The following is a 12,463-nucleotide window of genomic DNA, read 5'->3' as shown; positions in this document are numbered from 1 at the left end:
CATTACATTATTCTATCACCTCTTGTATCTCTACAGTGAAACATAGTTTCCGTAGAACAGTATACATCTCGTGAAATCAACTTGCTCCCCGCTGAACTACTTTCTGTTCTACTACTCGATACTTTTACGTTGGTAAAACTTCGTTACGGCTCCAAATAAAGCGTTTATTTACGGAATTAAATTACACGCGCATCCGGAAGTTACGAGAGTCTACATTAACGGAATTAAGTTACGCGCCGCGAAGTTTTGAACAAATTATCCGGGTTTGTTTCTCGCATGTCGTAATTAATTCTTTCGTAACGCAACAACCAGATATTTGCTTCGGGAGCGAACTGAACGATCTTGTAGATACGTTGCACGCGGATGCATGGAAATGTTGTTCTTCCGATTAAGGAGCGCTAATTTCGTTATCGGAGCAGCTATTTAAGCTCGCGGAGCCGCGTTCCTTTCATCGCGAGCGACTAGGCCGGCTTGATTAAAATAGCAATGGCAGTTCAACTTCCTGCCAGGTGTCAAGTAAACTGACAACGGAAGAGAATTAATTCCCCGGGGCGTTGTAGAATGTGTTCCGCCGCACAGCCAACACAGAAACCACCCTCTGAGACGTGCACGCAGTTTCGTTGAATCGGAAGATCGATAGAGCGCGACATACTTTGCTTTTTATCATTAGGGGCCGCGACATGCTATGGTATTGCAAAAACGATGAAAAGTTCAGCCGGGGACACTGGTGCTTCGACTATACCGCGTTGGGTTGATGTTTGAACCATGTATAATTCTCAACGGAAGTAAGAAACGAATGAACGCGGAACACTCGAAAAGAATACAATGTTGATGCCGCGATATTTGATAATAATTAAGTAGAATTCTTAAAAGGCGATTCATTGAAAAAATATCGCATTTCGAGAAACGTAGCAAAGGTGCAAATGGAAAGTACGATGTAACAGATTATAGGAGAATGTGTTTCTCTGTTACGTAAGAGAGATTCGCGTGGTTCACGTGTCCACGAATACGCGCGAAAAACATACACGAATAGGGGATTGTAGTCCCCCTATCTTTGACTTTCAGGAAGATCAAGGTGCCATTGAAAAATTATCGATCGGTAAGCAGAGACGAGCAAACTTTATATTTGGATATGAATTTCAAATAACGAATATTTATTCTCTATTCGTTGAATAAACATTAAACTTTGGGTTACGGAAGATGGGTATAACACCGGATTGGGGGTTGTACTCCCCCTATCTTTGACTTTCAGGAAGATCAACGTGCCATTGGAATCGGCAAATTATCGATCGGTAAGCAGAGAAGAGCAAACTTTATATTTGGATATGAATTTCAAGTAACGAATATTTATTCTTTATTCGTTGAATAAACATTAAACTTTGGATTACGGAATGAAATATTTCACAATGAAGAAATAATAATTTAATCGTATAATCGAATGAACTTTGGAAATAAATCGGTACACGTTGGTTTTATTCGTCGTCTCTTATTCGAATAAAATTTTGCCCATCTCTATGGTTAAAAATTCAATTTTGAAAAATTCTGTTTCATTCTGTTGATAACGATTATTTACGAAACCAATGGAAACCAAATTAACATAATTGAAAATGTAACTCTGCTCTTTCACAATTATAATTAATACAAGTACGAATATAGAAAAATGTCGATATGCAAATGCAAACAGTTTAGAATTAAAGATACTTTTTATTTCTTTGACAGAAATAAAAAAGAAAGTATTGTTTCAAATGATCAATTACTTGTTTCATTGCGTTTAAATTAAATAACGACTGTTTCGTTCCATTATTTCTTATCACCATGTATAATAAGTTTCAAACCGATACTGCCGATCAGTTCCATCCACTGCTAATTAATCGTCACTTATCGATACCTGAACCAATGCCTTAATAATCAATTCACGGTACCGTTAAATAGAAAAAAAGAAAAGCACTTTTCCATTGTCTCCATATTCTTATACATAATTATTCTACCAAAAGCCACGATCGCTGCTATACATTTTTTTTCGAATGCTTCGAACGACGAAAAATATGACAAATAGAATGAATTAAAATAAAATCAATATTGATAAATTAAAATAATAGAAAAAGTTGCCGAGTCGAGAGATAAGCTGTAAAAATGAGTTTACTTTGCAACGTAGTATTCTACTCGTCCTTCGTAAAGTGTCAAACTTCGTTCAACGTGAAAGTCCTTCGCGATGAATGTTAAGCCCCGAACACACGGAAACAAAAAGAGTGAAAAAAAAAAAGAACTCAAAGACGCCGAAATTGTATCGATCGTCTCAACGTCCAACTAATTCCATGAATTCGACAATATTCCAGCGTCACTGTGAGACGCGGTTCGATTACAAAGTCAATTTGCCCGCAGCGTATTTGGTTTGAAATATGAATGTAACCTCGCCCTCCAGTGGGGGCGGGGTTCTACTAAATGAATCGCTGGTAATTAGAACTTACTGGCACAGAGGGTGGAGGTAGCCTCGTCGGAACCGTCGCCGCAGTGATTCACGCCGTCACAAATGAGGTCCGTCTCGATGCAGAACTCGTTCTGGGTGCACCGGAAATCCTTGCAGGTATGCTCTGAAAGGGAAGAAAAAATTCGGAATTGAAGGCGGCACAATAGAGGGAGCGAAGACTGAAAAAGTATCGCGGACAAGTGCATTGGCCTTGCGAAGGGGTTACGCACCCCTTGAGTCGAGGGCTCTCCGACAGGTGTCGAGGCTTCAACAACAGTCGAGTTTCGAAACACGCGCCGCACTTTTCGGCCGCGAGTTCTCCAGCCAATTTTCGTCACGTTCGTGCAGGGGTTTAAATCCCTGCGATCTTTTTCATTATTTCTCCTTTGAACGCGCACTCTATTTTCGGGTGTAGTTCCCACATGGGTTAAAAATGAATTTTGAACCGCGACAATTGTGAGAAACGGTGTTACACGCGTATAGAAGATACGGTTCAGCAACTTTGTAAAATGAACGACACGATTGTTCGTGCAGTGTAACGTTATAGAAAAATTGTTTGAATTTTAGAAAGAGGTGAGCAGTGGTTGCGTTAATCTCATCAGGGGTAAATTGCATACAAATTAAAACTGATATTGACCTGCAACATTTATTAAATGTTTACACTGCTGAGTTGTATCACAGAGAGATTTATTTCTAAATATTTCTACACAATTTTAGAAGTTATTTCTCTGTTACCATAATTTCAAAATGTGCATTAATATGCCATATTCTTGAACTCGTACGCTTTAGACACGTACAATACGTACATACGGTTGCTCAGGATTTATTATAAATCATTATGGGATACAAAATTTTACCCTGTGTCAAGGTATGTGCACTTGGTATGCATTGTGTGCGGAAAGCCACTAGACGCATTTATCGAGTACATGCGTTGAACGCCAATAGGCGTTTAACGTAAATATTTACATGTTGTATCGATCGATGAGAGTCTATAAACGCTAATTTCAGTGAAAAGGTTAAAACAATTTATGTACCATCTGAGCTCATTTATTGAGCGGAGTATTGTAATTGGAGCGAAAAAAATAAAAAAGATTAAATTCAGTTGCTGTTATTCGTTTTCTGTTTCAGTACTTATTATTCTTCGATATACTATTATTGCTCTCTCACATTCCCTAATTTATATTGAATAATTCTCTAACTTTATACATTATTTCTTCAAATACTGCTATTATTTGCAAATCCTCCAATTATTTTTATTAATCCACACTTTTATTCCTTATATCGAATATTACATTTTAAGCATTAATTTCTTTACATCGGATAAAATTCGTACGATTTTCTTTCTCAAAGGCACATTTCTTCAATCTGTCAAATAAAAAAAGCAGAAATATCTAGCCACCGCGTGTAAATTTGAAACATGTATTGTAGTGTTTAGAAAATTCAAAAAGGACGAATTATTGAGCCATTATTTGATAATTTATAAAGATAACAGTTTGATTCGTGAAATACAGAAATCAGAAGGATTCGCAAGTACTTTTTAAATTGTTTCTATATCCTTCTCTTATTTCAAAATTCATCGTAAAAGAACTTGTAAAACACAGGCGATGGAATTGTCAATGACAACGTACGTATGATTTACCTGCTATATGTAGAATTACATTAATATTAGCTGAATTACATTAATTATCCGAATTGAAACAGATCATTAATCGTACGACACAGAAAATCGATCAATAAAGGGCAAATTCGGATGAATTGGTTGGCGTCACATTGCACCGCAAGCCGATTATTTACACGAACCTGCACCTCGATACCGACATCCATCTTGCTACGGTTCTCTTTCATTTCGTATGAAATTTCTGGTAGTCTAATTCGATCGAAGAAAATGAATTAATCGTAGAGACGTGACTTGTTGCAATTATTCCAATACGTTAATATTAATTACAATATTAGCAACATCATTAATATTAATGCACGATTTGAATCTGATTTGAATAACTAATTCAATACAATCAATGTCGATCGCTGTATTGTTTTGATAATCAGTTTAGCGATGTTGACAAAACCGAATTCCATTATCGAAATGTTGATTTTCTTTAACACGAAACGAGCCGTTTGAGTAAAAAATTAATTCAACTAAGAGCTGGTCTTAATAACATTGTGCATATTGGTGACCAACGGTGAAATATTAAATTAATTTGCTAGCTATTAATTTGTATATTTCAAACAAGGTTAAATGCATCGTTGTACTGGCCATATTTTTAAGAAATCATACTCGAGTAATGTTTATTCGAATGAAATTATATTGAGTCACGCAAATACGAAAATAAGATATTTTTGACGCACAAGTAAGTTGTGACGGTTTACTTTATAATATTAATGATAAAACCCAATCGTCGTTATTTGTGTCACAGTGGTGCTACGAAAGTCAATTTATCATTAAGTTTGTATAAATCTCAATTTATTATCAAACCTACAATTGTTTGCTTTGCTATTCAATTGTATCTAATAAGAAAAGTATTTAACATCGTATTTAACATCGAATCACTGGCATAATCGTTATATTACACAAAAGAACAAATTACATTTGTTGAACCGTGAACATGGTAAATGATTACCTTTCCAATTGAAGGAAACGGTAATTACTGACAAAAAAAAGTTCAAACTTCAAGTTTCCTAAGTATTTAGCAAAGTGAACTTTTTATTCACGAGTAATAATTAATCGTTTCGATCGAGTCAAGTATAGTTCAACGAATTTAATTACATCTATCACGATCAAGTGTTCCAATTCTTGTTTGCTTCGTTAAAGTGCAAGGAATATATGAATAAAACAGAGAAACTTAAATCGAAATCCGTCACAACGAACGATCCACTGAATTTATTTTTCTACCGACGATTGCGAGCAATTCGCTGTAAAACGAAGATAATACGCCGGCCAATTATTCTTGATCGGAAAGTACGCGGTTGATAGGAGCTATAACTTTGTTCGATCATAACAAAGTAGTCGATGAAGGAACGCGAAAGTAGAGGGGGGTAACGATTCCTCTCGTCCTCGTTCGTAGTTGTAACTCTCAGGGGGTGGTCCGGAATCGAAGGTAATAAAACGAGAAACGGAGGGTTAAAGGATTGGCGCGAGAAAAATGGCTCGATGGAAGCCAAAGAAAAAGCGGGGACCATCGCGACGACCAAGAAAGCGTAATTTTCTATAATTTAATAGTTGAAATTCTTTTCGCCTTTATCTTTCCCGTTCGCTCTTTTGTTCAGCCAGATTCATCGGACTCACGAGATGAGAAAGCAGAGAAGCGAGAAAAGGCGGTCTGTTTCATCATGATTAAAAAGGGACGAACTTGTCTACAAACTCTTTTCGATATACAGTTTCAAACGAGAGGAATTCGCCGCGATACAACTTTTGGGATTCGTTCGTAGATCGAAGTTTTTAAATTTAACAAGGAGGGTGAGGATGACTTTCGGGTCATCAATTCAGTCGAAACTTCGCATACTTGTAGATTTAGTCGTTCCGTTTATGAAAATATAGTGCTGCAGAGCCACATACTCAATAGTTTTTTAAATATTTATTTTTCTCACGAGTAACAAAGAAATCGTTATACATTTCTGGATTTGTTCGACCTTTTCATGAATCGATTAATAAAAGTTTTTCGTCATTCTCATAAAATTGTAATACTAATTTTAAAAATGTTTCGTGTATATTTTGAGTTCATTTTTTCAATTTTGAACACGTTATGTACATATTTTGATTTCAATTCCGAACTTGATAGAAAGTATAAATAAAATTATTTTGTAATGAAGAAATTTTAATCATAAATATGCAAAAAAACATTAAATATATGCACTGTAGTGCTATATTTTCATAAATAGGATGATTAAATGTGCAAGTATGCAAAGTTTCATCTAAATCGGAGACTCAAATATTAAAAAGAATTGGAAATTTAGTCTTAAATGTTTTGTAAAGTATATCCAAATATTATCAAACTCGAATAGTAAAATCTGTATAATCAAATGTGTTTTTCTTTGTACAGAGTTATTTCAAATAATTTTTAAGAAAAACTGATTTCTTGAGGTGTTCGACTGATTTTATTATGAATCAAATAACTTAAAAATTTAAACTTAAGAGCTCAATCAGTAATCTGCGAAAGAATTCAAATAACATTTTTAATTATTATACGATTCAATAATTATATCGATAGCATTTAACGATTTTTAACAAGTCACCCAATTGATAGTAATCAGATAAATCGATCAAAACTTCATACTATCCACGTAGAATGTATTAGAGTATCGCACAAAAAATGATGGATTGATTAGCAAAACGTTAAACTATATTTAATAACATATCGGTAACGTTCTCACAATTTCATGTTATTAATTAAAATAAGATCTCATAAACAAATAGATATATACACCACTGTAGGATCTAGATTTCTGGAAATACTCGATTCTTCAAAGACGTTTTAGTTACTGTCTATTTAGTAAGTATATTCTTTGCCAAAATACTATCAGGTGATCGAAGAAGCAAAAATTAGTTGGTGTTAAGTTCAATGTATTACATATAGTGAATGAGAAAAAATCTCGTACCATACTGTGTTTATACTGCGAAAAATTGATTCTTATCATTTCGTAACATTCGATTGTATTGTGTAATTTTATAGAAAATTCGATTTTCCGTTGAAATTTGTATTCGTGCACGAAAAAAGGAAAGAAATGTATAAAGTGATACAGTTTTATAGTTGTAACGTTGTATACACTTCGTGAAAAATACTTCCTAAATATCAACGTTATAATAGAATATTTTATTATTATAAAACAAACTGTTCTCTAACATAAGTATATTTTTCGCTATAATGTTCTCTATTGTTAATTCATTTAATAGAAGAAAGGAAAAAGGAGGAGAGAATAAGAGATTGAAACTTACTGTACAGTTTAAATGTTAAATCTCCACTCTGACAATTGAAAAATAAATCTCCCCTTGTGATAGCGTCAATATTGTCATCAATTAAGGCAAGAATTGGCAGCTTTTGATGGCAATTGCCGTAAAATTTCCATATATTTTCCATTGACTAGAAACTCCCAAACTTCGAACGTGAATAGAGTTTTCAAAAGGACTATATTTCATTGAGACTGCGATTGCACCAACGAAGACTCGCAAGGGGCTCGTTGACTTTCTACAGGCTATTACGTAGTCCGAAACTACCCCACTTAAAAGTCTAGGAGGGTTTGAATTTCGAACCTTGTAAATTGTGTAAATAAATTAGACAATCCCACACCTAACTTTACATTAAATCTTCGTAAATAGTTAGTCGATTTTTCGAGCATTATTAACCCAAACACGAAATACCGTAATAGATGGTGCACAACATTAAACACGCTTCCAGTGTCTGCTTCTCGATGACAATACCATCCTTTATTGCAAAACATCATTATCGATTAAAAATGTTTAATTAGTCCATTAGCAACTATGTACCGCTATTTAATATCATTTAATCGATTTTTTAAGAAAGATAACTTATCATTTATTCGCGGGTCTTATTTTGTTACAAAAATATTTTTATAATTTTTCATTTAAAATAGTCCATACTGTAGTGAATTGTGGTTTCTATACGATACTACCATTACTGTGGAAATAAATTTAAAAAATAGGAAAGTGACATAAAGGAAGGAAAGAAAACATAAAAAGTGCAAATATTTTCTGAAATATTTTACCTCCGTTTTCTGAAATACTTTATTTTGTAGAAAAACCTCACTTTGATGTAACTCTTAAAAAGTAAATTTTTGTTATATAAATCAATAGAAAGGCTGTTAATTCTGAAATCGATTATCAGACATATTCGATATATTTTATCGTATCGTTAAAAACCGGTGCAATACCTGTTACTTCACGAAAGATCTACGATAATGTAATCAATACACCACGTTAAATGTTTCTTGTTACTAATAATCAATATCTATACAACGTTACCACTGATTATTCGGGATAAAAATAACTTACATTTCCATTTTTAGGAAAATGTTGATATCTTCGAAAACGAATGCGGTAAAATTGATCGTTGATACTTTTTATCGATGCGTACATTGTGTTATTTTCTCGAGAAAAACGTAAAGAAAATATGCCGCAAAAACTTTGTATCTCCACTAGTTTTCAAGATATTATCGCAGAGATAAAAGTTTCGAGTGTAATTTTATACCTTGAACATGAGTTACCGCGGCTAAAAAAGCATCAGTGTTTCGTATTTTCGGTTACTCTCCGAAACTGCAGAATTTCATTAAAATCACACGTTGCGAATTTTTCTTGTAAAAATTGTATAAACACGTCTGGAAATAACGTGTCTATTACAATTGTTTTCAAAGAACGACATAGATTCGTAAAGAATAAGTTTGAGGGATAATTTAAAAAAGCATGATATTTTTAAAAAACTTTAGAATAAAAATTTAAACTTCACGTATTGTCAATCTTTTTCCTTTAACTTAAAGAACATGCAGATAATGTAATGAAAAACTAAAATGTGTGTAAACAAATTTTGATACGAATCCAAAGATATGTACAAATTTTCAAATCTTTTTTTCAAACAAAATGCAATGTATTTTTTTTCTTCTTCGTTCAGAAGAACACTTTATTTTTAGGACAATTACAAAAACACCATTTGTTTGTTCAGCCATTGATAGTTTATTCACTAGAGAACGTTTTCGACCCAAAATATATGTTCTTTTCTAGAAATTAATTAAACACGGTATAACTAAATAACACGTCTGAGAATTGTTATAAATATTCAACATTTAGTCGATCACACGTTTAAAAAAAAAAAAAAATATATAATTTGTGTTCCATGACCTTCGTGTAATAAGTTGTGTTTAATTTTCACGATCGATATTTTTTGTTAAGATTTTAGTATCGTTCCTACGTGTTATTCGATTATCGAGATCAACAATGTCGTGTCTCATTGATTTGTAAAGTTTAAATCTTTGACGAATTGAGACGTTCAATGGCTGAACAAACATACGATGTTTGTGTCATTTTTGCAACGATTGTCCCGCCCTTATGTGCAAGGAAAGCAATGATATCCCATTCCGGGTGGCGAGCGTTCTGTTTGCACCACCTTCTTCTTGGAAATCAAAAGGGCTAATCAATCGTGGAATTCGATTACCAACACCGCGAACATTGGTGCAACGATTCGGCGAACAAACAACACGCAATTGTACGTAAGTTTGTATACTGTTGCGTGCCATTACAGAACGGTACGTTGACGCTAATGTAGAGCCGAGATTTGCTCGACGACTACTGTTAATTTCATCGGTGTATATCGAGCAAATTACAGCGAATTCGCGCCTCGTCGTTGTTCGTCGTTAAATTATTAGCCAATCGGGAAAGTTAAACAGCGTCGCCGCGACTCGAGTCGGAATATTCTCTGTCGTTGGCGTTGTTTGCATCGATTAGTATCGGCAACGATGCTAATGGCTGCTAACGAGCCGCCACTGCAAATGGCGCTCTTACAACGAGAACGTTCGAATTACTTCGCACGGTTCCGATGCCATTACTGCGGGGAAATGGGAGAAACGGTATAATCTACCGAGAATCGATCGGGAAGTAATATCCTATGTTTTATTCATTTCCTGTTCTCCGAGCGGAATCTCTTGATCTTCCTACAAACGACTGATTGAACCTCCGCTTTCTTTCATGGGATTACTGGCCACGTCGATTCCCTAATAATTGCTTGGCGCACCGCAATCAATTGTGGAACAAGTAGTGACAAACTTGGCTGCGAGATTAAAAGAAGAGCAGAGATAAATAATTGCTCTTTTTTAGTAATTGGGGGCAAATTCCGTCAAAGGGTTAGGTTTCTCCGTTTCGATCAAAGTTGACGTTCTCCTTGAGTAACAATAACTGGAAATGTATTGATAACGAATCAATGAGATATTAACTCTGGTACATATATTTGAAATATATTTGTTCGTATGTATAATTATGAATAATGAACTTAGGCGTGCGAAATGCGATATATTAATAACTAATATTTGGTTTTTAATTTAAATTAATATTTCTTTTAAGAGGTATCATTTTTCTTTGCTCCAGAATGTATTGAATCGTAACTGTGATTTAGAAAAATATTATTCGTTGGAAGTACTTATTTATTGGTCAAATATACACCTCAATGTTTCGTCCTTTGTATTGTGACCTCTTCAGGGATCTATAAATTATAGTCATTAACTCTTTTATTGGTTCAAAATAGTGACAGCTTAACGTGATTTTTTAAGATTTATATTATTAATATATTGCACGTTATACGTCACTAGTAAGTTCTCAATTCACAGTTATACATATTAATAGATATAATCAGATATGCTTCGCATATTGTATTAGAATTAATAGTTTGGTGTTACACTTTCACTCATGAAATTAAATAAATAGCAGGAATATTTGATACTCATGAAGCGGGTCAACTTTGGCGGAAACGTTGATACAAAAAAACTATTTGATAAAATTTCCACTCAATTACTAAGGAGTGGTTGTTTGCACTTCGAGCTCTTTTAATTTTTAAGATTTTGTGTAAAACAATATAACAAATTGATTAGCTCCATGATATTGAAAACGTAAAGATAGAGGAGTAAAGCATGCAGAAAATGGGATACACTCGATCATATATGAGTGACGCTAAATTTCCGGTTACAAAAGTATCATTTTTTAAAACACGACGTTCAAATACGAATAATGAGAATGCGTATAGTAATTTTCAATTGATGAAAATAAAGGTATCAGTTTAAAGATATAAATTATGGAAAATCTAGAGCAATAGCCGAAGAAAGATTTATAAAATCAACTTGGCAATCTTTGTAAATTAAATAAAGAAAGAAACCATTAACTATAAACCTTTAAGATTTTGCATAGATATTTTATTTGTCCTTGGACTAATTGTAAAATAAATTTCAAATATTTTCAATATTCTACGAGCCAGAAATCGTCAAACACCGTACATATTTCGTCATTTCTGCCCAGTTGTCGACATTGATCGAACTCTTTTGAATTATACGAATCAGTTGAAACGATCAAATCCCACATGTCACTCGATTACACTCTTCGGTCTTAATTTATCCCAAGAGCGCGATATACTCGTGAGGTACATGCAAACGGTCAAAAAACTTTCGTAACACGTGTCTTAATAAATGTTAATGAAGAAGAAAGAGAAAAGTGGAAATTAAATAACTTCGTGGAAATGTGGAACCGATAATAGGATTAGTTTCGAGAGCTCGTAAAAGTGCTTTGACGTGTTTGAAGTATGAGTTCATCTTGTCACCTGTGGCGCGCTTAAGCTAATTTAATTAATTAATCGCACATCATACGCTTTCTAAATGGAGCGGTGACCTGTGTACGTAGGTACTCATGTCCAGCCACGTTTTCTGGATTATGAACCAACGACGCGGGACATACGAACCGTCTGCATAATGATGCATCGTGTAATTTTCGACTCACGATGGAGAGCTGTCGAGAATTTTCACTCTTGCCTTTACGATGAAATTTTGGTTTCATTGTTAATTAAAAAAAATCTGTATTTTTCTGTCTTTATTGTTGTTTTTTTTTTTTTGTTCGTGTATAATGTTGATCCTAATCTATAGATACCAATGCATCGAATGCAGCCATTGGAAATTCTTGGAAACCGTAATGTTTCAAAACTTTAGTAATTGCTGTATCGATCCAAGTAAATTGATAGCTGAACCAGTTTTTTGACCGAAGCAGTATAACTTCATTAGTTGCACAGATTAAGTGTTTTAGTAAAAATTAAAATACACGTATTATAATTACGTACTAATGCGTACGTTAATGTTATTTTCAACACAATTTAGAACTATAAAAATCTACTTAATCGACTTGAAAGGACTACATTAACAGTTATAGTGGTACAATATACAATTTGATCTTTCAACTAATGCAAAATTATATATTATTATATATATAATTTGAAGAAAATGCAAAATATAATATGTATAAAC

General features: G+C 33.8%; 1 protein-coding gene across 2 annotated transcripts in view; it reads right to left on the bottom strand.

Annotated features, from left to right (window-relative positions):
- Positions 1–12,463, bottom strand: part of LOC143152172 (uncharacterized) — a 450,848-nt gene that overhangs the window by 47,808 nt on the left and 390,577 nt on the right. For both annotated transcript variants that reach the window (XM_076322000.1, XM_076322001.1), the window contains exon 4: positions 2,469–2,591. In XM_076322000.1, coding sequence (XP_076178115.1) covers positions 2,469–2,591 — 123 coding nt within the window. The remainder of the gene's footprint in view (positions 1–2,468; positions 2,592–12,463) is intronic.

Source organism: Ptiloglossa arizonensis, chromosome 10 (assembly GCF_051014685.1).
Source record: "Ptiloglossa arizonensis isolate GNS036 chromosome 10, iyPtiAriz1_principal, whole genome shotgun sequence".
In the NCBI taxonomy this organism is placed as follows: domain Eukaryota; kingdom Metazoa; phylum Arthropoda; class Insecta; order Hymenoptera; family Colletidae; genus Ptiloglossa; species Ptiloglossa arizonensis.
The sequence above is the reverse complement of the archived record's forward strand: the minus strand, read 5'-3'. Positions and strand labels throughout refer to the sequence as shown.